This window comes from Maylandia zebra, linkage group LG8, assembly GCF_041146795.1.
Source record: "Maylandia zebra isolate NMK-2024a linkage group LG8, Mzebra_GT3a, whole genome shotgun sequence".
In the NCBI taxonomy this organism is placed as follows: Eukaryota; Metazoa; Chordata; class Actinopteri; order Cichliformes; family Cichlidae; genus Maylandia; species Maylandia zebra.
In genome coordinates this window covers 17,446,505-17,471,944 of record NC_135174.1, presented here as the reverse complement: position 1 = coordinate 17,471,944, position 25,440 = coordinate 17,446,505, and the positions used below count along the sequence as shown (strand labels likewise).

The following is a 25,440-nucleotide window of genomic DNA, read 5'->3' as shown; positions in this document are numbered from 1 at the left end:
TTTCTGGTGACATGTCTAATAAATCTTTAGCTCTCTGTCTAGGTCAAGCACTCCATCACTGTGCCAAAGCAGGTGGGCCATATTCTTGGCAATGCATGCCCCTCTTCAGTCCACTGAGAAATCTGTCCTCTGTTGCCTGCGTCCTTGTCCACTTGTGTCACTTTGTGCCGGCGCTGATGCAATCTGACTGACAACAGCAGCCTGTCTGCCAGGTGCTATCTTATAATCCTACTTTACAGGTGTCCCTTATATATAGAAAAAGACAAGCATTAGGGAAAAGAAATGACACGATCCATGATCCGCTATCGTGGAAACCAGAATAGGTCAATGTTCATCATTTTTATTTCAGCAGATTGCCAAACACCAAATGACCAAATTGTAACTTGTACATAAAGTGTCTGAGTGTTTAACCCAAACCCTGGCTGATGCACAACAGCCAAGAAGTGCATCATTACAGGCTTTAGCTTAGATATCAACAAGGCTCCTATATGACAGGATTATAATAAGAGACACACTTTACACATTTTGGGTAATGATAGGGATGTTTTAAAACAAGTCTTCATTATTTTGTATACTCTTTGAATGTCTTTGATAATTGCGGTGCCATTAAGTACATAATGGTTTTTTTTAATCTTTTCCTCCATTTGCATCAGCAGTAATTGCCAGCAATTAATGTCTTTTGGCTTTTGTCTTTTGGCGTTTGCACTAGTTGTGGGTATGTTCACATCCTTTATTCATCAAACCCCAGAAAGAAATGAGAATACTGGCAGACTGAAGAGCCGGGATCAAACAAAACAAAGCATATTTGACTTTTTAGCCATTAGAGTCACTTTTGTGAATTCTTTATGTTCTTGGTACTGTTACAGAGAGTTTGACGTTAGAGAAAAATACCGTTTAAGCTAACATTATGCACTTTACCATCAAAATATAGTCACACGATAAAGTCATATCCGTAATCACGTGAGGAAAAGAACCACACCTCATCACATTTCATAGATCACAGCTAAGCTGGATAAAGCTGAGGCGCCTCAGTCACCAGATACTAACATAGAATCCCAAAATATTACAGACAATATGTTACAAGCTAACAGCAGCATACAGTAATAGAGTGTGCACTCGTGTGTCATTTTTACAAAGGCGATGGGATAAAGCCACAAAGCACCATGACAATCAAATATACAAAACTAGTCTATACCAAGTACTGAATGTGTAGAAGAAAAATGTGTTACTTTCTTCTGGCAGATGTGTCTTTTTTGTCCTTTGAGGATATCTTGACAAATTGGAATGAGTTTCAGTGTTTGATGAATCAAATGTCACACCAGTAAATGTTACTTGTCAATTTTGTCCGCTTTTAGTTTAACGCTTTTCCATTTCTGCTTTTCGTGACCTAAATCAAGGTTATTGACGGGCAAATCATAGCACAGTTGTGCAAAGAATGATGCATTTTATGCTTAAAACACTCTTCAGCATGTTGGCAGTCTATTCAGTCAAATATGCAGCGGCTGCCAAAGAAATGCATTTATTCACATCAGATCACAGAGTTTATTTCCACCCCTTAAAAAAAAGAATGCTCCTAAGCATGAATCAGATTCTTGAAGTCACCAAATTGCCCCCATGAGGCAAGGAAGGCAAATGAGCTGATATCTCAGCAACAGATTCAGCAAGTCTGTTTTCCACACAGCAGCCAACATGTCATCCTTAGATATAATCCACTGTTGCCTGATTTCACTGTTCTTACCGTGCTGTTTGGTCGCTTCTAATTAAAGAAAAATGTAGCTGCTGCAGTTGGGCAGATGCCTAAATTAAAAAGGGTCCGATCAGTTCTCCAGATAAAAATGTTGAGCGATAGTCCTCAGAGTCTACAAAAGCAGGAAACCTTCAAGCTGCAGTAGTGTTGATGTGAGAGCAAAGGCCAGCGCGAGGAGCATCACTGAGGGGTGTGAGCAGGTGATTTCAGCTGGCGAACTTCTAGCAATGGCGTTTGAGTCGTTGGACTCATCCAGTTGATGGTTCTAAGAGAAAAGATTAAGATGTAAGAATCGAAGTGGAAAGTTCATGAAAGATTTGTTGATACTGATGCATCAAAGTTCAGATATATATGTGTATATACTGTATATGTCATTCACCTCAGGTTACATTTAGCTATGTAGAGCTTTGTGGCTGTATATACTCGTATTTTGGTGACCTTCCATCAGTTTTGTTAAATTATCAACTCTCCACCATCAAGCTTGGCAGTTGGTATGAGCTGTTCACTCTGGTCTGATCTGTCCATAAGGAAATTGCTCGAGACATCTTTGGGTTTGTTCAAGTGCAGCTTTGCAAACCTAAGCACTGCTGCCTCATGTCGTTTTTGTTTTTTGGGGTTTTTTAGGAGAGAAAAAGCTTTCCCTCTAAACAAACCATACTTGTTCAATCTTTTTTGAATTGCACTGTTGTAAACTTTAACATTTAACATCCTAACTGAGGTCTACACAGTCTTGAGCGCTTGAGTGTTTTTTTCTTTCGCAACTCTTCTGAGCTGCAAACTCTCATCGTTTGACCTTGGGGTGAAATTTGCCGAGAGACTATAAGACACACCTGAATGCCCATGGCCATAGACTCCTGTGAATGCTTTCTTTTTCAATGCTGCATAATTATGTAGAACTAAAGAATTATTGTATTTCATATCTCCTACAAGTCCACTATTATTTGACTTCACAGAATAAAACAGTTCTTACCACACACAGAGCGGAGTCCACTGTTTGATTTGACACTAGCTTTTGAGCCTGTGAGGAAAACACGAAAAAATAGAGACATTAGCTTTCATTTATTTATTTTTTTAATGGGTTTGTAAGTATTTCAGATTACACCCAGACTTGGAGAGGTGCAAAAATGAAAATAGCAGACTGCTTTATTTTGCAATGCCCATATATTAGAGGTCTTAACTCTTGGAATAATCTTCCCCCTTGTGCAAGATGTATAGGATTCAAGTGCATGTTTGTGAAAAAGTGTGTCCCTGCTTTGTTCAAGCTCAAGGTTATGACAGTCTAATGCATTAGAAGTTTTCCCAGATGGCTCAAAACCTTTTCAGCCAAACATAAAAATACCCACATGCATTTGCACAAACACAGCTATACGCACAAACAAAAGGCAAACTCACAGATACAGATGGAGAACATAAATGATAAAGTGACTCTATAGCAGTTTGGAAACACAATAAACACCCCATGTGTTGGTTCTTAAGTAGAAAAAAATTCTATGAACCAGGATTGCGGAGAAGAATGATTAATTGCTCTATCGGAGGTCTTTTCTCCTAGAGGATGTTTTACTGGTGATAAATCATATTATCGCTATTAAAAGCCAATATGATAGATTGTCTCGCTTAAAGTATGTGATATCATCTCATTTAAAAATATAGCCCCATGGTATTTATCAGAGGAGAATAGCAGATATCTGAGTGTGTGTTGGTGGGGCCAAAAATTTCAGGAGCTAGAGCTGCTATAAGCACAATCAAGCAAAACATGCCATTTATGATGTTAAATGTCAGAATCAGCACACTAAATCGATTTCCTACTATTGCATTTGATATTTGAAATATCCATTTGCATGTCATTATCTGCCACTGCTATGAAAATTCCCTGCAGCAGTTTTTTTTTAAAGTGTCACTTAGCAGACATTATTGCAAATAAGATGGTTTAGAATTGCGTACTCATACATACAGTTCGATACCTGTTGAGTTAAAATAAGTTTGAGCTATTTGAAATACTCTAAAATACAATATTAACACAAGGTCAGTTTAGTGTTCTTTTCAAGCTTTTAATGATCTGATTGGATCGGTTTTGGTACATTTCCTTTTTAGTTTTATCTTTAATTATACCACTACAAAATTAGAAAAATATAAAAATGGTGTTCAAAAAGTGCCATAGTAGTTTGCGTAATTAAAAAAACTGTAGTGAGATGCTTTTAATTGTAGTTATAGAGCCAGTAACACAGGCCTAGAGACTAGTCAGTGATCTCCTGACAAACATCACTTGCTGTGTATTCTCTGACCAGTTGGTGAGTGGTTGTTGGTGTTGCAAGGTGATTATGGTTGAAAAAACATCCAGCCATTGCTTTTGTAGAGCAAGATACCAACTTATCTACAAACAGTCATCAACCACTCAAGGAGCAGAAGTGAAACTGTGATGCAAATTGTAAATGGAGATTGTTCCGCTTCAAAGTAAACAGTGAGCCTTTAACTTTGAAGGTGAATCTTCTCCATTTCCGGTTTACTGTTTGGCAAGTAGTTGGCAAGTGTTTGCAGACGAATTACTGTCTCACATGTAAATGGAATCGATCAGCTATATAGTGCTAAATCACAAGAACAGTTGCCTCAAGGCAGTTTATGTTGTATATGGAGCCCCGCAGGGGACATGGGAGAAAAAAAAATTAAGACGGACTTTTGCGAGATCTCGCAAAAACTAACTCGGGATCTCGCAAAACTTTTGCTTTTAAACTCAGGATCTCGCAAAAGTTTTGCTTTTAAACTCGAGATCTCGCAAAACAAACTCGGGATCTTCGGAGGCCGCCAGCTCGAAGCCGACCGGGAGGTCGAGGCACGACGTGCCGGGAAAGCGGTGTTCCTCCCGGCTGTAGTAGGTCTCGACCTCCTGTTAGCTTCGAGATGGTGGGTGTCAGATCTCCGAAAACGTCGGAGCACTTTTGCAAATATGTGACGTCTTGTAAACCTAGCAGATATATGATGTTTACACAACTACATTCACGCCTCAAAATATCTTAAAAGTTTATTTTGTGACCCAGAAAGAGTAATATTACAACTAAGTAGCCATTGTTGGAATTCAACTTTTGCGAGATCCCTAATTAGTTTTGCGAGATATCGCAAAAGTTCATCATAATTTTTTTTTCTCCCATGTCCCCTGCGGGGCTCCGTAGTTGTAAGATAAAGACCCTACAATTTTACAAAGAAAACAGAAAAAACACTGACTTTCATATGACCCTATGAGCAAGTGCTTTGGCGAGAGTGGGAAGGAAAAACTCCCTTTTAACAGCAGAACCAGGCTCATGACCGATTGGGGTTAGGTGAGGGTAGGAACAAATATTCACTTGGACTGATTAGAGTGTGGCAGTCAGTGGTTGCTGTGACCTTCAAAAACACAAGAATGTGTTAATTACAACTCCATTCCACACAAATCTCTAACAAACAAACAACAAAAAATAAGTGATGACATTTTATATCTACAGTAAAAAGTCAAGTCTGGGCTGACATTGATGTAAACTCAGTTGACTGGGGTTGGTAATCAACCAGGAGGTGATTCCACTTTATCACTGAACTACGAGCTGCTACAGTTGTAACAAAGTTAACTGCGTAGCTGTAATCTCATTCTATTTCACCATTTAACATTAGGGGGGAAAACACATTTGGTTCATCCATGCGATGATACTTTGTCCCTGCTCTGCAAACACACACAGTCACATACACACTACCCCTGTGGGCCATTTCTGATGTTACAGTGGCAACCAATTAGCTTTGACATGACAGCTTAGGAAACTCTGACTCCACACTGACATCTCATCTTTCTGCCCAGGAGGGGGGATTCTGTGCATGCCATCATAAAACCATCCCTGATCCATCAAGGTGACAGAGCCAGACGTCTGACACTCAGGCAGCAGCTCTGAATAGATCTCTATCTGATGTTTAGGTCTCAATTTGGATTCAGCCGCATTCTTTTACAAGTTTGGAGAGCTTTGTGAATCCTCCAAAGGTGGAAAAGAAGCCTGGACAGTTATCTGAATATTTTCTGGAAGACCTTTAAATTATATTCATTTTCCCTGAATGGAGACCTATTACGCTCTTTTTCAGCCCTGTATTTTTATTTTTATTTATTTGGGTATTCTAGAGTAGCATGGCTGATTATGTGAGCTCTAATGCTTCTAATTCATGAGAATGTACATATCTAGAAATTCACGTGCTTATGTGAGCTCAGTGTAAATGTTGATATGTAAAAAAAAAATTACGATTTTTTTTTGTGCAATTTGAAGCATAATTTTTGGGGTCATGGCGATTACATTCACCCCATTTTGAAACCTATGTGTTTCATATGCGCATATCATATTGCTTGCCACTGTCTGTTCAGCTGGGATGTGTACTCCTCTATATGTGCTGCAGGCAGTGCTGTGATTACTCTAAACAATGAAGTAGAAGCCACTCTGATGGACCATTACCTTGCAGCACAGTGCCCTTTTGCTTAAGCGAGTAGCTCCTTAGAAGGCAATTAAAAATTTCCTAGTTAATGAGATCAGTGGAGGTGTACACTGATTGACATCATCCCTGTGAGTTTAATAGAATTTAATTTGTTCACTCTGTAATTTAAGATTTGTGACACTGGTAGCCTATATTGGCTTTTGGTACAGTTTAAAAACTACAGAGTCGAATAAAACTGCAAGAGGAGAAAAACCTCTTTTGTTTTTTTACAGACTGGCTTTTCTTGGGTTTTTATATATCTGTAGCAAATATTTCTTACATTTAATTTTTGAATGTTTGGTGTAGTTTTTGTACTTATGTGTTCATTATCTGGCCTTCTTGACTACAAGCCAAGGTACTCCCTTTGGGACCATCAATCACATCGAACTGAACTAAAATGAGTATCATCACAATAGTGTCTGTTTATTGGGGTTTAAGCGTCATATTTCTCTATAATTGTATTCCCAACCCCTTTAGTTTCAAAAATAGCAGCTGTGTTGATGGGGAGACAAAACATACAGGCCATACTCAAACAAAAACTTCACCTGCAGGGTCCCGCAGATGTGATATAGTGAGTTGCCATCAAGATCCAGTTTGGTCATGTCCGTCAGCGCATCCAGAGCATTATTGGTTTGTGCTTTACCCTTCCGAGTGATGCTAAGGTCTACTGTGGGCTGAATCGGGGGCTGGGGTTGCCAGACCCCAACGTCTGTACCATTCCCAAAAGCCTGGATGGCGTTACCTACAAGAAAAGAGTAAAAACGTATTGATCTTTTCTGCAAGGTTTAGTCTTAGCTGTCTGTATTTGCTTCAGAAATAAGTGCAAGTACCATGACACCAACTGTTTTAATAACGTCCAACTAAAAGCTGCTACTAATTGATACTTTCAGTAATTGAGGAGGAAAAGAAATGACGTGACCTTTCTTAAGAGCCTCTTTAAAAGCAGTGGCTGCGTGTAATATCTGTGATTTGCAAAACAGTCCAAAATTGGCTCCACAAAGGAAACACCAAAACCTTAAAGATAATTTCTATAATCTAATTTTGGCAAGATTAAGTTGACATTCATCGTAAGGTTTATTGTAAGGTTTGCAAAAGTGGCAACTGCGGTGATCACAAAGCCACCAATGGATGATTTAGAGTAACATCTCAGTCCCTTACATGGGGTTATAAAACTGTCCAGTAAGCTACAGTGAAAACCAGATGTGACAGATGGCTGTCCCTCCCTGAGCCTGGTTCTCTCTGGACTCTTGTCGGTTGTTTGTCATTAAGGTAGCAAAGCATACTCAAGCTTCGTTCAGTGAGTGTATTGATGTAGCAAATTACTGCTGCTCCTCAGGCTCACTTCAACAGTTATTTCTCTATTAGAGTGATACTGTCCAAAGTAATGTTAAATGTTAATTTACGTATATAATATCTGCATAACATAACATATTGAGTTTTATGACCAGTATTGTTGAATCACTGGAGTTAAATTCTGGCATCTCAGATCTGATACAATTTATAGCGATATTTTTAAGTCTAACACACCTGGTGAGTCTGACCCCAAGCAGAAAAGAATAATGCAAAGATGGGAGACAAGTTATTTCTGCAGGATGGGTGAATATGGGCACTTACGTAGACATCGGTTGTTGGTGAACAGCTCAACAAATTTATCACAGTCTGGCTTGCTGTTCCCACTGCCACTGCAGTCGCACCACGGCGACAGGCTAATTCCAAAGGATCGCACATAATTGGGTGTCATCACTGTACCTGCAGCATAAAACACAAGTAGACCACTGTTAGTGAATATGACTGTCATCCCATTATTCCAGTGGAAACCTTCTACCAGGACGTCTTTGGTTTATCGGGTAGGCTCGAGGCTCTGCATGCTTAAATAGAAATATTCAGGTCAGTCTGTGTGTGTAAGCAGATTCTCCACTGCAGGCAAACTTTAACCTGTTTATAAGTTTTACAGAACTTGCACTGAATTAAAAGATGCTACATTAGAGTGAAACTCTGTCTCGACATTGACACTTGGCATTGACAACTTGCTGCATCACGATTATGACACTCATTGCCTGGTAAAGTATCCTCATTATGTGGCCAATGGCTTTTTCTTTTCTTTTCAAGAGCATCCACATTATTCAAACAAGTGCTAATGTCACTGCAGGTGACACATAGCAGCTCTGAAGAGACTTGTGACAAGTGTTTTCGGGGCTGCTGACGCTTAACACCCATTGTGAGTCCACAGTTACGACTAAACTGGGGCACATTGTACTTTATGGACGAAATAGCCAAATGAAACTATTCTTGGCTATTTTTTTTCCCATCTTAATGAAACTGAATAAAATGCTGATTTGTTTAGGGATCATTGGGGTTGAGTAGGCTCATAGTTATTAGCTCCGCAAGTACATGCAGATTTTTGTGTGTGAAGGCAGAAATGAGCGGTTAAACTCGGGGGGGCCCATTAGAGGGTGTAAACTGTGTGAAGCATGATATGAATGGTGCAGATTAAAATGTCTGCCTGTTGAGTTTGCAATTGGTCACTGTTGCCCTGCGTTCAAATCTCATTACAAAAACTCAGTGGGACATCATTTTTCCTTTCTACATAATTAAACCTGCTGATGGAAAAAAATCCTGAATTAAGTACTTTTCTGCACAGTGTTTTGGCTTATGAAGTGCGATGCCTTGTACACGCTACAAATTTTTAATTTATTGACTGTGAACTTGGGTGTCTTGCGTCTTTAACCTCGTATCTTAAGCTCTGCTTTGAAAATGCATGCCAAACTTGCAGTTTGCAGGTCAGCATGCTAGCTGCAGAGAGGCAAAGAAGCGGGGCATGTAAATTATAATGCAATGGAATATATTCACATCGCTTTTTTCCCCTACTTTTAATGGGTTTCTGTTGGCTTGTACTTTAAGAAAAAGCAAATGTGTTTAAAACTGCATTTTACTTCTAATTGAGCTGACAAAAATCTGCAAATTACCGAAAACGGCGACCAAAAATCCCCCCACACCAAAGTAAATAAAGAATTTGTAAAAAAGAAAATACAAAAATAGAATGAGTTTGGTTTAATTTCTTAATGCTAGTTTGTCCTAATAGCAGCAGCAGTTTTGCTAAAATTTTAAATGTAATCCAGCTTTACAACTTGATTAACTTACCAATAAGACCTGAGTAAGAAAGCAGACAGTCAGCATAGTTCTCTCTAAGACAGCCGGATATGGAGTGAACCTCTGGCTGACAGTTGCTGATGAAGTCTGCCAGTCTTGACCTATGAACAAGAGTTAAAAGAGGTTGAAGAAGTCGCTGCTTTGTGGTTTTGACATATTTTTGAGTAACTGATCAGTAATTTCAAGTCATTTCTTCAAGGTTGTCACTTTTAAAAGCATTATATCACTTCCTGCTATGTTTGATCATTCCCTGGATTTCCCGTTCAGACCACAAGCACATGTTGTTTGATAAGTGCGAACATCAGCTTTTGTGTCAAAATGGCCTGACTGTCATGTTGATGATAGTTACTCGTGACAGTGTAGGTCTTTGGCACCCAAGACTAAAATGTGGTCTTCAGCGCAAAGAGTCCAGAGTTTTCATGCTTAAAGGTTTAGCATCAGGTCAGGAGTCAGGAGCACGGCACTCTTTTTTTTTGGTTTCTATAAATTTCCACCCCAGGGTCTGACTGTCAATTTTAATGTCCTGAGGTGTCTGAAGGAGAGCGGTTGATGCAAACTACTCTGAGAGGATAGTGGCCACTTCACACATTGGCCTAACAAGTGAAGATCCCTGAATGCCTTGGGGGTTGCATCAGGAAGGGCAAAAGTCTGCCAAATCAAATACACGGAGCAACCCGCAGCGCCGACCTCAGCCGAAAGGTGACAAATGGGAACACTTGCAACACATGACATCTACAAAGAGGGAATACATGGATGACAACGGACAAGAGGGGGAAACTAGATTATTGTTACTATTATTATTATTATTATTATTATTATTATGTTATTATAATTGTAGGATTATTTCCTTCTTAGCCACTTTATCTTCACGGCTCTTTATCTACTCACTTCCTAATTACTTTACTTTTACTGTAGATTTAAGACATTACAGCAAAACTCCACGAGTGAATAAAAACTTACCTAATTTATGCAATGTTTATAACTGACAGTACATGACAACCCAGTCTAATTTGCACATATTTTTAGCAGTTCGATTACAGACTTAAAGTGGCTGCAATTTACGATAAATTACATTTTGAATATTTAGTTTTCAATTTGTACTTTGCTCAAGATGGACAGAATGGAGGAAAAATCTTAGTGGTTAATTTATGGTCATATTTACTGCCATAGAAAAACATCATGTAAAAAAAAGTCTACCCAGTATCTCGAGGTGCCTTACCTGCATATGTAGTTGGTCTTACATGTGTTTTGAAGAGATAAACAGTTGGTTTTGTCCTTATCCTCGTAGGAGCACACTGGTACAATGGTTTGACGTCTGCGTTCTGCACATGCTGTCTGATCCCCCGTTGGACAGGAGCAAAACAGCATCCCGTAGCTGTATTTCGTGGGAACCTTGGTTTTGGAAAGGAAACGGCATTTGACATTTAATGCTTGCTTTCTCAAACATCTGTGTTCTATATAAATTTCTGCATTGTTTTGATGGCATGGCATGCATCCAGCACAGCCAAAATATTACCCACCCTTTGATCCCTTGCAAGCCGATGTGTAAACTGAATATCATAAAGCTGGGCAGAAAGTATGGTGTGGATATGCAGCTATACTGCAGCTATGTGAAAGACTGAGATAGAAATTAGACTGAAAGACACTTTAAATTTCATATGTTTTGTACTTAGCATCACAAATAACCAAAAAGAAGATTATGTGGCAACGCTTTTCTCGTCATATAGATTTTGTGTGAATGCAGTGAATAAACAATGTTGCACTGCTGCTGTGAAATGTAAATAGTTTAACTATTTTAACCGAGCTGTTCTTCTTATTTACAGCAATGCAACATTTCTATAATAGTCATTAAACATGTTTAAAATACTGACATAGGCTAGCTTCGTTGCTGCTGTTTAAGCATTCATCCTCAGTAAAATGTTGTGTTTGACGTATATGAACTACAGTATCAAGAGCTATAATCTGGCAACATAACAGCAGCCAGTAGTCAGAAAGTAATAAGCAGGATTTTAAAACTGTTTATCTTCAAAATAAACCTCCGGTGTCAAATATGGTCTGAAAAAAATCTACAGAGGAGCCTCGAAATTTGTGTCTGCAAAAGCAGAGATTTTCGAAATAGAAAATGTGTAGGAAAATGCGAGGATAATTACCTTGTCAAAGAACTGTCTTAGAGCCTTGTGGCATTTGCGCTTGTTGCAAACCTCAGAAGTGGACACCCTGCTAGTGCAGGGGTTGATGTAAGCCGAGCGATACTTCTTACACGTGTCATTCAAGTTACAGGCCTTGGCAGCATTCAGACAGTTGTTCTCCTTTGTGGAGGCAGGCTCGACTAAGAGAGAGGAAAGAGTCACGCAGTTATTTAATATTTTCTAACGTGAGACTTACTGATTTTTGTGCGCTGTTGTTTAAGCCAAGCCAATCAAAATTAACATGGTAGGTAAGTTACATGAGTGAATAGTAAGAAATCCATAAAATAAGCGTAGAAATATTTTCAAATCAGACGAAGAAAACAGGATCATCAGTGCAACTTTTATTCTTTCCCAACATTATTTTCACTTTGTCATAAAGCCCCCTTTCTTCTAAAAGTACCTGTTTTTATTAGTTTGCATCTATTTTTAAAGTAAAACTACAGTGTTATATAATTGAGAACAATAAAAAACGATTTATTATTGATTATTTTGAATGCATTTGGATCATTTACCATTAAATTGTTTGAAACTGCAGAATATATGAGAACAACTGTTCAGATAGAGAAGTCTTTTCTAGCAATTTAGCACAAAACATTCAAGCAATTTTTTGCTTCATTTAATGCATGAGGTGCTTTATGTATTTATCATATCTCACATCTCAGGTCTCTCTGATCAGGCCTTCCATTTATACTTTTAGCAGCAGAAATCAATAGTTGGAGCATCTTGACAGTTTATCATTCCCAACTGGATAAAAGCTAAAAACCCATCTTTGAGAGTATTAAAAAAAGCAGATGTTATGTGATTTTTGTGATTGTAACCGTTTCTCATGTTCTCATGCATAGCAGATGTAACCGAGGCTGATTTTGCCTCAAAAATACAGGCACATCCTCAGGCACGGTTCACATTCCTTGGCTTAAGTTATGGAAATCAGGTCATCTCCGTTTCCATCCCTGTGTGCCTCGCCTTCCGTCACAGAAAGAAAGCATTCTGCGGCCAAAATAATGCCTCTCACTTCTCATTTGTTGTCATTAAAGTCTTTCCTGCTCCACTGCTTTCTGCACAGTAACACAGACTGTATCCTCTGCCTCGACATGGAAGAATGAATTCTGTAATTTTGCCTTTTGAGGTGGAATTGAAGCTCACTGCACTCTTTCATGCACCACAGAATGAGCTATGATTAAATCTGAATACATTCTTGAACTTTGGGTTAATCACATATTACAAAACCCATTACTTACATCTGACAAGTGACTAGAGATGTGGGCTGTGATCCTTCAGTGGCTGTTTGTAGCTTTTGGGTCGTGGGTGTTACGGGTTTACCTCCATTACTGTTAACCTGCAGGAAAATGCTGACCTAAGTTGGATTTAAAAACTGTTTTGAAAAAGTTATCACTTTTGACGACCTGGGTTCAAATGAGGTTATCTGCGTGTGCAAATTAACTGGCCGGGTTGTGTGTTAGTAAGAAGGTCATACGCTGGAGCCATATTGACATAATACCCCACAGCAGGTAAAAATGAACAACAAAAAAAGCGTTTTAGCAGTTAGGAAGCTCATTTTGAATTTATACTTTAGAGTCATTTGCGATCACAAAGAGTAATGATGTTGATATAGCAAAGTTCAACAATTACCTCACCCACATCCTCCCTCAGAGAACATTATGTCCTAAAACAGCATCACATAAAACAGTAATATGATTCTATTTCTTAACAAATTTAGTGTTGACATTAAGGCACTTTTACATTGCCACTGGGTTATACAGCATCAGTGGGATTGGGAAATTCCATTTGAATGCTCTATTGTGTACCAGTATGTATTTGCTTGTTTAGTTGACTCTCAAGTTGTATATTCTTTCTGTGTTTCTTTGTAAAATAAACACTGAATTATCAAAGTTATGAGTAACATCATGAGTCTCACACAGCCTTCTTATGTTTCTCCCCCCGAGCAAGACCACCACTGCAGTAAATGACAAACAGAGGGATCTGACCCCATGACCTCTAATGGGATGATGCAAGACATTTGAAAGACTGTCGGCCGGGTAGGCCTACATATGAAACTCAGACAAGAGGATAATTATACCAGCCTTGGGGGAGTAATGATCAGAAAGCACCTGCACCTCTCCAACAAACCTATATGTGTAATGTTGTGAGAAAGTATTTTCCCTTCCCTTCTTAGTTATTTGCATATTTTTCACACTTACATCAAACTAATTTTAGCATTAGACAAAGATAACCTGAGTAAATACAAAATTCAGATCTTAAATGATGATTCATTTATTAAGAAAAAAACTTATCCAAATCTACCCAGCCCTCTGAGAAAAAATCATTCCCTTATAAACCTAATAGAAAGAACTGCATGTAACCGTTTGTGACAACTGTCAAAAAGTCCTTCACATCGCTGTGGAGGAATTTTGGCTCACTCTTTTAGAAGAATTGAGCCACATTGGAGGGGTTTCCAGCGTAAACGTGCTTTCTGAGGTCATGCCAAATCATCCCAATTGGATTAAAGTCTGGACTGTGGACTAGGTCAGGGCTGTCCAACTCCAGGCCTCAGGGACCGGTGTCCTGCAGGTTTTAGATGTGTCCTTGATCCAACCACCTCGTCAACATGTCTTGAAGTTCTCCAGAGGCCTGGTAATGAACTAATCATTTGATTCAGGTGTGTTGGTGGTATCAGGGTGATATCTAAAGCCTTTTGTCTGTCTAATCCGCAGAAAGGAAGGAGCAAATGCTTTTTCACTGAAGTCAGCATCCAGACATATTTCTGTTTGTCCTGGTCTTCTACAGTGTTGTCTACTGTGTATACAGAGTACACTGCATATACAGTACCGAAGACAAAATACAGTAAACATAGGTCAGAAAAAACTAGGACCCCTGAATTTCAGTTCAAGGTGCCTCAAGGCAATTTACATTGTAAGGTAAGCACCCTATAATAATACAGAGAAAACCCCAATAATCATCTGATAGTTGGGATCAGCCAAGTTGTTTATTATTTGTTTACTTTTTCTTGTTGACAATGATGTTGTTTATAAGTGTTACATGGCTAATGAGACACTTGAGCGTTTATTTTTTCCTCAATAAATGCTAACATTGCTATTTTATGCTAAATGTCTCTGCAGTACTACGGCGCTGAACAGTGACCCTAAAACCAAGGGGGAAGAAAAATGAGAATCCTGCATGTAGGGTTTGGGGCATCCAGGTTTCCTGGCAGGAAAATCCTCAAAGCTTTGTGCACCTCTGCCATCCGCTTTCTTTAGCATATCTTTATGGATTCAGACAAATTTCTCATTTCTATGCAGACTGCACATGGAATGAAGCACACAAAATTTTCTGGATTGATGCTACCATTAAACACATTCCATTCAGAAACAGTAGAGCTGTCCCTTCGCTGTAACCTTCCATTTCACTGAAGTGGTCCTGGATAACAATGTTCGGCAAAGAAATTGCTCGATCTGCTCCCTTTTTCCCCCTCTGAATGTAATCCAAGAACATTAATATGAACATCGTGGAATTGCACTTTTGTCTGCGTATGACATAAAAATCCTCTCCTGTCCAAAAGACACAGATTAGAGTAATACTGAGAATTCATGTGACCCTTAAGCTAACCATCAACAGCCAGCTGTGTGCCTGAAGCTCTCAAGTCAATAAGTCTTAAAAAGGTGTGGATTACTGTGAAACTCACTGAACAGGTTTAGTTAAAAATACTATGGGGCGATCGTGGCTCAAGAGTTGGGAGTTCGCCTTGTAATCGGAAGGTTGCCGGTTCGAGCCCCGGCTTGGACAGTCTCGGTCGCTGTGTCCTTGGACAAGACACTTCACCCGTTGCCTACTGGTGGTGGTCAGAGGGCCCGGTGGCGCCAGTGTCCGGCAACCTCGTCTCTGTCAGCGCGCCCCAGGGTGGCTGTGGCTACAATGTAGCTTGCCATCACCAGTGTGTGAATGTGTGGATAATTGGATATGTAAAGCGCTTTGGGGTGCTTAGGGACTAGTAAAGCGCTGTACAAATACAGGCCATTTACCATTTATGACATTCCCCATAGAGTGCAGCAGGATTTCTAATCTTGTCATGTTTTAACATAATACTTTTTTAGCCATCTGCCAAGTGCATTTATGAATTTATGAATTTATGAAAGATTGCTGTTTAATTGAAAAATGAATTTTAACTACCATAATGGTTCCTTGGCTATTGTTATAGCTGCTTGTCTGTTATAACTGATTTTCTGAGAGGTTTGGTTAATCATAGATTCTCTTATAAATCTTTTAATACTTTTCAGGACTCTTTATTTATTTATTTGACTCTCGTTTAATGAGATATCTTATTTTATGAGTAAAATAAGGCCAGTAGTGTTAAATGTCTTCAGGCTGTATAACAGTCTGGCACAATGCCTGATTCGACTCTCTCTTCGCTTTACTCAAAATTCACAAAGTCACCTAAACTTAAAAACAAGAACTTTGCCATCTAGATAATGATTCAAATTAATATCGTTCATAGCGTATCAGTGATTCACTTCATTTATTATAACCCGTCTCTCTATTCAGTTTCGTCTTTGTAATTTAAGAAAGCCCTGAATTGGTCAGAGCCTCTCCGTCATGGCATCTGGCCTTCTGTCAGGTTTCCTGCCAGCATCACTAAATCCACACCAGTGTCTTAATACTTGACCAGACCCAAGACCAATTTATTAAATGCACCAATGCAATTAGCAAAATCCCCTTTAGTTTTTACCGCAGCCATTATTCCTTTCCTCCATTTAATCCTCTAGTAGCTCATTTATCGTGCATTGATTTAAAGAGTAAGCTTAAGTAGCTGCAGAAATGTTATGCTGAGAATGAAATTCCCTACAGAGTCCCCGATGATTATGATTGCCTGCGGACATTACTCACATGATCAAATTTTCCTGTAATAATAACGCATGTGCCCAGTGACAAACATGTTACTATGGAAGCTGAACTACCCTTTTAAATTTCAGGTTGTTGGGAGCATTTTCTTTTACCAGAAATCTTCTACTTAAAGTAGAGTATTTTTGATTGGACTTGGTGCGCTATCAGTGCAGGATATTGCAGAAAGAAAGGCTGAGCTCTGAGCTCTGATTGCTGTGAGTCAGATATGATACCCAGGTGCACCTCTGCTTTGTGCTTTTGTTCTATTTTGTTGTTTTGTTGTTTGCCAGTTAAAAATGGTAATTTTCTTTCTGTTTTTGCTCTCACTTTACAGGGTTTTTGTTTTGTGTGTTACTCAAAGAGATGTACAAAAAGGCCTGGCCAGAGCAACAACTATTTTTTTTTTGATGGTTAGGTTTATCTGTAAAATTACAGTGAACTGTGTGGACAAATGTTACAGAACAACATTGTTTTTAAAGCATTTTTTGTGCATACTTTGTACTTTCCTTGTACATACTGTCATGGAAAAAAAGTAGTCTTTCAGTCCTAAGTTTTTACTTATCAAAACATTATCATTGTTAGAAATCCAGTCTTTACCAGACAAGTTTAGACTGGTACCATTTTATCAGTACTGAGTCTTAAAATTAAATGTAATTATTCATTTTAGAACAATTTAGTCAAAATGGAACAGTGGGTGAAAAACTAAGTGCAGTAAGTACAGCATTAAATCTTATTACGTAGAAATTAAGCAGTTAGGTAGTAACGAGGTGCAGCTAATTAAATGCACTTGATTAACTGATCATCAGCAAGAAGGAACGCCTCTATAAAAGCACATGTTTGGGCAGTTTGCAGGTCTGGAGCATTTAGGTGTGTGCTAACCCAATGCCATGGAGGAAATACATCAGCAATGATCTTAGAGAAGCGATTGTTGCAGCCCTTCAGTCTGGGAAGGGTTTTAAGGAAATTTCCAAATAATTTGAAGTCCAAGATTCTACAGTGAGAAAAACAGAAAGGCAGTTCTCAGCAAATTCACTCCAAGGTCAGACCATTCAATGCTCAGGAAATCTTCCAAAACACACAAACAACCAAAGGCTACATCTCAGAAAAACAAATGATTAGCAAGTTAAAGGTTAATCTTCTTCTGTATAATTTTTAAAAAGCAAAGCTTAAGCTTAGGTTTGGAAAACTTTATCTGGACCAACAACAATACTTCTGGAACAATGTCCTTTGAAGGGATGAGACCAAAGTCAAGATATTTGGCCATAAAACACAGGAACACGTTTGGCAAAAGACAAATGGCATATCAGCACAAATGCCTGAAAATGTTAAGCACAATGTTGAATATTTTTGTTAAATAGAAATCAGTAAATCAATAGAAAGTGTAATATGTCATGCTCTTTTGTTCATCTAACATTATATTTACTTAATTTTAAAACGTGCTAAGAACCACATGAGTTTTCTAATCATATGCTTAGATCTGAAATTGATTATTTCTTTTTATTGTGTAATTCACCTTTTTACCATGAAGAAAGAAGTCTACAGTGACAGCTGTTATCACAATGATTAGGTCAGACACAGAATAACAAGCAGTGGTTGGGATGGGTTGCACAAGGGCTTGCAGCAAAAATGTGCAAATTAAAAAAACCTAAATAGCACCATTACTGCAAATTTTTCCAATTACATGCATCAAAAGGTATCGCACTGAGATCAACTGATCTGTGCAAATTTCTCATATCTGAAAAGATAATGTAACGTAAAACAATTATTAGATTAAAGGAATAGAAGTTAATTAAATTTTTGCCCGTTACCGTAATCACTGCAGTTCTTCAGAGTTTAACTGCATGTATGAATGCCTAGAGTGTTTTTTTTTCTGTGAAGGAGTAATGCACACATTCGTGACAACATGTATGCGTACATATTCCTGTGTGTGGGCGTAGGGTGTGGTAAACTCACATAAAATAACAGCACGCTTGTCAGAAAACACTATCATGTGTCACCTGCAACCTACAGTACTTTATTTTTTCATCTCAAAGCTATCATTAGCAATTGCCTGCATCACTTATGGTTGCATATCCACTCTGCCTGCTGCGCACAACTTATCACGGTAAGCCATAAAGTACACTCATCATGTTGAGGAATTTCTGCTTTTCAGGCCATTTTACTTCTTCCGGTAACATTCATATGTGTCAGAGTGGCAAGACATGTTGGAATTGGGTTAGTAAGTTTGTAAATGACAGCCTGTGAACTTGCATTTTTGTGTATTTTGTAGTTTCCATACCTATTGATAGTATCAATCATGCCAAGAATGTCATTGACCAAATAGTTTTGCTTTGCATGAATTAGGGATAATTAGCAATAATTCACAGTTACAGCAATTAGGCTGTTTTTCGTAAAACTGTTTTTCAGTTTTACGAAGCATGTCCAGCAAACACAACTATTTAGCTGTCTTTCACAGTAAACTAACAAATGCATGTATTTAATAATACAAAAGTAATGCCGTATATCTCCAGTTCAGTGACATCCATGCTGGAGGTGTTTATTCAACATCTTCATTGGATTTTAGTCTACAGATATTGGTGGATTTGTGCAGTCTTCATATTTAGATGTAGTAGCATATAACTAAAACCTCTTATATTTTAAATTGTGTGCTTACTATGCAATAAAGTTTTGTTGGTTTTACTTCATGGCACCGAATATCTGATATTTGCTGTGTAATTACTCAACATATAAGTGAATTTCCGACCTCATAATTGAATTCAGTTGGAATAAACTGAGCTTTTTGCGGTTTCAGAGGGGGCAGAAAAAAACAAAGGGGAGAGGAAGTGCCATCCAGTGATTTGCTGATACAGCTAAAAGCAGGTTTGTGCAGAAAGAGTCAGCAAATTTAAAGTGTTTCTTCTGCTGATAGCCACACTGATGTTCAGCTGGAGAAGTTTGCTCACATATGGATAGTTCACAGGAACACTGAGGCCAGCAGCAAAGGACAAATACTACTGAGGATTAATCTGTTGCTTCAGGCATCTAGACCCACTGAATTATTCTTGAGATTCCTGCAATGGAAAATCATCATGGCAAGCTTCATCTCTTTTTCAGTGGCTATATCCTCAGCGGGACTACTGATGAGATCTGCGGATGGACTGGGAGGAGGGGGTAAAGATACTGGGATCAGCTCTAGGGCCAGTAACTAGTAGGGAGACTTTCTTAAAGAAAATAACTGCTTCTGTGTTAAATTTGAGGATCTGGCTTGAGGAGGTTTTGGAAACTTCTGCAAGATATCAATTAAGGATGGGGTGAAGAACATTTGTTCAGATTTGTAGTGGTTATAAAGTAGCTTCATATGAACATGAGCGGCTGGAATTTAATTGAGTACAAAAAGCATGCGTAAGACTGCACTGACACAATCCAATCTCAAATTTCAAAGAAGCAATACATGCAAACATGAATTTTAAGAGGAAGCATTTTATTAAAAATGAAAATGTATTTGCTTAATTTATTGCTCAATATTATGTACACTATGTGCTACTGAAAAGAGCCTCTTGGAATGGATTCGGCACTCATACCACCGCTGCCAGCCTTGAATGCCCTGAAGTACCCTCGTAGATTGTAATAGACATAAATGCAGTGTGTTAAGGGCAGTGCTGTAGCCCCACAGTTCCCTTTGTCTGCACACCAGTATCTGTAAAAAGCACTCTCACTGATTGATCTTCATCATTGATTTATAAATGACGCAGCATTTCATTTCAGTAGCTCCTTGCGGGTATATTCTACCAGTTAGTGGCCTCGATGTCACGCCTTTCGGATTGAATCGATAATGTTATTAGTATGACATAAGAAAATCTTTTCACTGGTGCCATAATGACGTAACAAAGGCAGTACTCAAAAATCAAAAGAGGTAGAGTAATTGTCTTGACTTTGCGTTATGAATGCCCTCTGTGTTATTCGTTCATTTGATATTCTACACGCCCGTCTCAACAAACACTGGATTAATTGCAATGACGTCTTCAGAAACAGTTCTCCGGGCTTCCTGAAGGACATCCCAAAGCTTTTCTGCCTTTTGTTCTGTTCTCTTTCAACATGATCTCACACTGCTTCAATAACGGTGACAACAGGTCTCTGGGGAGGCCAATCCATGACAGACAGTGCTCCTTTGTGTACTACATTGTAGTACACAGCTGAGATGTAACCCCAAACCATGACAGAGCCTCCACCATGTTTACAATTGGCTGTAGACACTCAACGTTGTATCTCCCTGTATGTATTGATAACAATAATTCAATAAGACCTGTTGTTACTGACCTTGAATCAAGTTCTTGCGTAATCTGGCAAACCTGTTTTTCTTCCTTCTTAGGCCTGCTGCATCTTTTTTATCTTTACCTACTTTTCTCTTAATTTTTCAGGATACCATGCACACCATGCCAAGATATAACAAGTCTTCATCTAATGGCTGTTTAGAAATCACCTTGTTAGGGTAAACATCAAATAGTTTACCATAAAAAGTGTTTGCAAAGTCATCAAAAATATATATATATCACTACTTCTAACTAGTCTGGGAACAATGCTTTAAGGACTGACTGATCCACTGGTGTTTTTTATGATTTCACTGCTGACTAAAGGAAAAGGATGGCAGCAGAGGCTTCTGGGAGAACTCTCTGTGCTTTAGAGATCATAAAAACTCATTGGACATCATTTTATCATTCAATAGATCACTGATCATAAAAAAATTGGACAGAAATTTCAAAGAGCTCTGCTGGGGTGAAGAAGAGGAATACTCTGACCGAGTAACTCAAGCCAAGAAGATCAACCAATATCAGTCTCGCTGAGCTGTTCTTGTTGACTGAGGGAAAGGAGACATCATAACAAACAAGTGCTGAAGCTGGCTACAGTGAACGTCAGTCCTTTAAACAAAATAACCAATAAAATTACTTTTTTTGTTTGTATGTTTGTGCCCAATCACTTTAAATCCCCAAACTCTGGGATTTATTCAATTTTATTTATTTTTTATTAGTAAAAGCTAAATTTCTTTCAGTCTTCTTCTTATACTGTTGTTAAAAAAATCCATGATGAGACATGGCATTTACTGGAGACGCCTGTACTTTACTTCTAGTTAAATGTCCTGAAGCACAGAGCAGAAAAAAGTGTTACTGTTCAAATATTTATTATCTGGGTGATATAGCAGTCAGAATGGGGAGTATTATGCCTTAACAGTAGACTCCAGGGGGTACAGTACCTATCATTGGATTTTGGCTCGCATGTGCATCATTTTACCCTTTTGATTGCCCGAGGCCTGGCTTAGTTGCAGGCAGGAATGAGGTCACTTATGGCAAATGGATTCCTGATATCTAGACTACTCAATGATTTATTTATTTATTTGTAAAAGCTATAGCTGCTTACGTTATAATGGCTCCTCAGAGCCATCGCTGCTTCCTGATTTGTCTTGCTCACACTGCCTAGGTAATCTAAATTATTACTTAAAATAATATTTTAATATTGACGAGTAAGCTTTGAATTTCTTTTTTTTTAAAGTATATCTTGATGAAGGTTTTTCCCATGTATTCAAAAGGGTTCCTTGGAATTTTTGGGAGGTCGTGGAACTTGCACATGGTTTTGCAGGACTATTTCAAGCTGATTTTGTTTTATTTCTTGGCCTTTTAATAAATCCGACTTGGTTTAACTGGTTATTGTGGACGCTTTGTCACTTTTGCAATTCCTCCCAGCCTCTCATTGCCATACCTGCAGGTATCTCTTTAGTATCTTGCCATAATTCCAGCGCAGGTGAGAAATGTCAATTAAAGTAATGTTTCCTTTTTCTCACTGTTGAAATACATTTGTGCCCTCGTCTCTGAAGCAGCACCACTGTTATATACCAAGTGGATTCAATCATAGGAAGAGCGAGAGACATGGAGAGAGAAAGAATCAAATGACCACTTTTTTCTTTTTTTTGCAATGAAATGGTAGCTGGCCAATGCAATAGACACCCTCCTCCTGCCAGAAGCCCAATATTGAGGCATGCCAAAGAGTTCTGCACTTGACACACACACACACACACACACACACACACACACACACACACACACACACGTGTTCTATCAGTGCCATTGAATGCACACAGATGGTTAATTGTCTCACTGTGAATGTGTTTATGGGATCTCTGCAGATCTAATTTTGGGCCTGCCTAGGTGTACACTCCCTGGTCCACCTGCACTCTTTTGACATTTGAGGACACATATGGCATTTACCTTTACAACACGCAAATGCTTCCTGTTTTTTCTTTCTCTCGCTTTTCAAACCAGGCATTCAGTGCTCGCGGTCTCCAGCAGCTCAGACAAAACCTCCTCTACGCTAAAAGGATGATTAATTCAAAACTAGCAGATAACCGCTACTCCCCGCGTTATACTGTGACAGTGGAATAACATGCAGACCCCTCATTATTGCTTTGAGGGTGAAATACACTAAATTACTCTGCTTTGTGTATGGTGGGTCACAGTGGCAGATAAAAGCTTTTGTGATGGATAATAGGCGTTGAAAGCTGCAGCCTGAAACCAGACAGCAATAGCAAAAAGTGGTTGTCAAATAGTGACAGATTTGTGGCAGCGATGCGGTGACTTAAGCTGGGTTTAAAGAACAACTGAGAAATAATGGCCGTGACTTAACACTGCACAGCGTCCAAAGTGAAACCTCAGGAATGCAAAAACAGGTTCTTACCAGCTATGATGGGAGCCAGGCGGAAGATATCCGAGAGGCGGCTATTCACTGGTTCATATGGAGAGTATTCCAGCAAATCGTTACCTGCATGGCAAAAAGCAAACGTGTGTGTTTGTGTGTAAATGCTGTCTTCTCTAACAGCATAATATCAGATGCATAAATTTGGATTTATTATGATCAAATGGGATTAATCCCAGTTTGATGCAGTGTGAGAACAAGGTTTATCTTGGCGTGTGTCTCACTGTGATATTACAGATACAAAAAATGTTCCCTTCTTGAAGTCATAAACAGATATGTAGACTGATAAACTTTGATGATGATGAGTTCAGACATAACCTCAAGTCAAGTAGCTCACCCAGGTACAGGTCTGAGGTACAGATTTGTCTCTACTCTGCAGGTTCTTGACATTTGTGATAAACTTATAAAAACTGAAGTATTATTGCAGTATATAACCTTGCAAATTTGTTCCACCTTTACCAACGCATGAGTGGTAACTGTCCAGCAGTATGTAATATCATAGAACAACAGGAGGCGTTCAGCCTACTTTGTAATCACTATACTTTAAATACTTTATATTTCTGTGCCTTTAAGTATAAATCTACATGAGTACATTTATAAGTTCAGGACTAACATGTAGTGATGCTTTTACTTGAGTAATCTTTATTAATGCTCAGTCCTCTACTATAAATGCACATGAATTACCCTGTAAACTCTGATATATGCTCCAAAATATCCGCAAACAGTTCTTCTCCTTTTTCATGCCTCTTCGGCATCGACAGTTGTAAAGGGGGCTTTGCTTCATGGCATCTATAGCGCTGCGGCACTCGCCCTGCGCCTCGGCACCGTGGACCGCGCTGAAGTTGCTCTCCCTCCCCGCCACACACTGCCTCATTGTCCGGTACTTGGTGCTGCAGGAGTACTCCTTTAGACATTGTTCACTGGCCTTTACGCAGTCCAGTCGGACGGCTCGGGATGCCGAGCCGCTGTCACCCTTCAGGGTGAACACAGAATCTGGGAGTAAGAAACAAGAGTGAGTGAGAATGATTTGTGTAGTCCGTGTAAACTACTTTACTGACACTGCATTACGCACAGTTTAGACATCTGTCAGCACACACTGCTTAATTGGAGAGCACTTTTGTTGTTGTGGTGCTGTTTCCTAACGCACATAGGCTACACATTACTGCTGACACGCAAATATGCAGCGAGCACCAGAAAAGCTATGAACCCCGGAGGCTCACAACCGTGTCCCAGCAAGCAGAACAAATCAGTTCAATGAACTTCTCCTTTGCCGCTTGGCGAAGGACGCTCCTTGTTCACCACCACCCTTCTGTTGCTTGAATTTATTCATATGAACTGCAAAGGAGCACGCGCCGTTTCAAAACGCATGTTTATGTATAAATTATAGGAATTCAACAGATGAATGTGGCACTTACCCAGAAAGGACAGTGTAATGACAAAAGTTGTTAAAATCATTGCGCTTTAGAAAATGTTCTTTTTTAACGAGGTGTTTCCGAGATTAAAAGAAAATGACACGAGAACTTGTCAAACTGATCCACTTGTCCTCTGGTTGCACATTGTGCGAGAGAAAAAGACGAAGCATCCTGTAGCAGAGCGTTCTCACTCCCGAGAATCCCAGCTCTCCACCGGAGTCCGGCGGCTAAAACCAAACCGTGCGAACCTGCCGGACTTTAGGACGACACAAAAAGCGAGTGAGACGCAAGGAAGCGCGCTGATGGGCCATCTCCACTTCACCCTGCTCGCGTCAACTCCTGTTTGTCTGCGGGGGTCCTTAGTCCGACGCAGTCCTGCAGGTTGGAGGAGGAAAACTTTGCAAACAGAACCTCTGGAAATCACATTACAAAACCCTAAAAGCAATCAGTCCAACTTGAAAAATGGATTATTTTATCTTGAGCAGTCCATCACTACCTGGAATGGAATGAAAGTGTTTGTTTTTTAATTTATTTATTATTTTACATCCAGTTAAACGAAAAAAGGGGGAAGAATACTCCGTTTAGATGAAAGGACTTTAAAGCGTAAAACCTAAAATAACGCGGTTTGATCTGGACTGTCCTCCACTCTAATGGAAAAAAACGCAGAAGCTGGAGATGCAGCGTGCGAGGGCGTGACGTCATGCAGCTGCGCGCCCAATAACCTTAATAAAGCCATTAAGAGCCTCCATTTACATCAAGCTGTTAAGGCAGTCGCAACAAATGGTTTGCCAGCGGCGAGCAGGTTACACGTGTAAAAGACGTGTAAGAGCGATTCCAGCTGAATGGAGCTCACTTATTAACCTCGAGGAAGATC

At 39.2% G+C, this 25,440-nt stretch overlaps 1 protein-coding gene across 1 annotated transcript; it reads right to left on the bottom strand.

Moving 5' to 3' along the window:
• Nucleotides 1-324: 324 nt before the first annotated feature.
• Nucleotides 325-25,196, bottom strand: gfra1b (gdnf family receptor alpha 1b). Its single transcript, XM_004567507.2, has 10 exons — nucleotides 24,570-25,196; nucleotides 23,839-24,147; nucleotides 23,137-23,220; nucleotides 11,521-11,699; nucleotides 10,590-10,762; nucleotides 9,362-9,471; nucleotides 7,835-7,969; nucleotides 6,766-6,962; nucleotides 2,718-2,765; nucleotides 325-2,012 (listed from the first exon to the last, which is right to left on the bottom strand). Exons 1-10 carry the CDS (start codon nucleotides 24,607-24,609, stop codon nucleotides 1,860-1,862), a joined length of 1,428 nt encoding a protein of 475 aa, XP_004567564.1. The 5' UTR covers nucleotides 24,610-25,196; the 3' UTR covers nucleotides 325-1,859.
• Between the last annotated feature and the right edge of the window lie 244 nt (nucleotides 25,197-25,440).

What these genes read in the sequence shown, in the direction of transcription:
- gfra1b (XM_004567507.2), bottom strand. Translation starts at nt 24,609, where the DNA reads ATGATTTTAACAACTTTTGTCATTACACTGTCCTTTCTGG. An exon ending in CATTACACTGTCCTTTCTGG is followed by an intron (nt 24,148 to 24,569) that starts GTAAGTGCCACA and finishes TCTTACTCCCAG; the next exon opens with ATTCTGTGTTCACCCTGAAG. An exon ending in TTCTTACTCAGGTCTTATTG is followed by an intron (nt 7,970 to 9,361) that starts GTAAGTTAATCA and finishes TTTATGCTGCAG; the next exon opens with GTACAGTGATGACACCCAAT.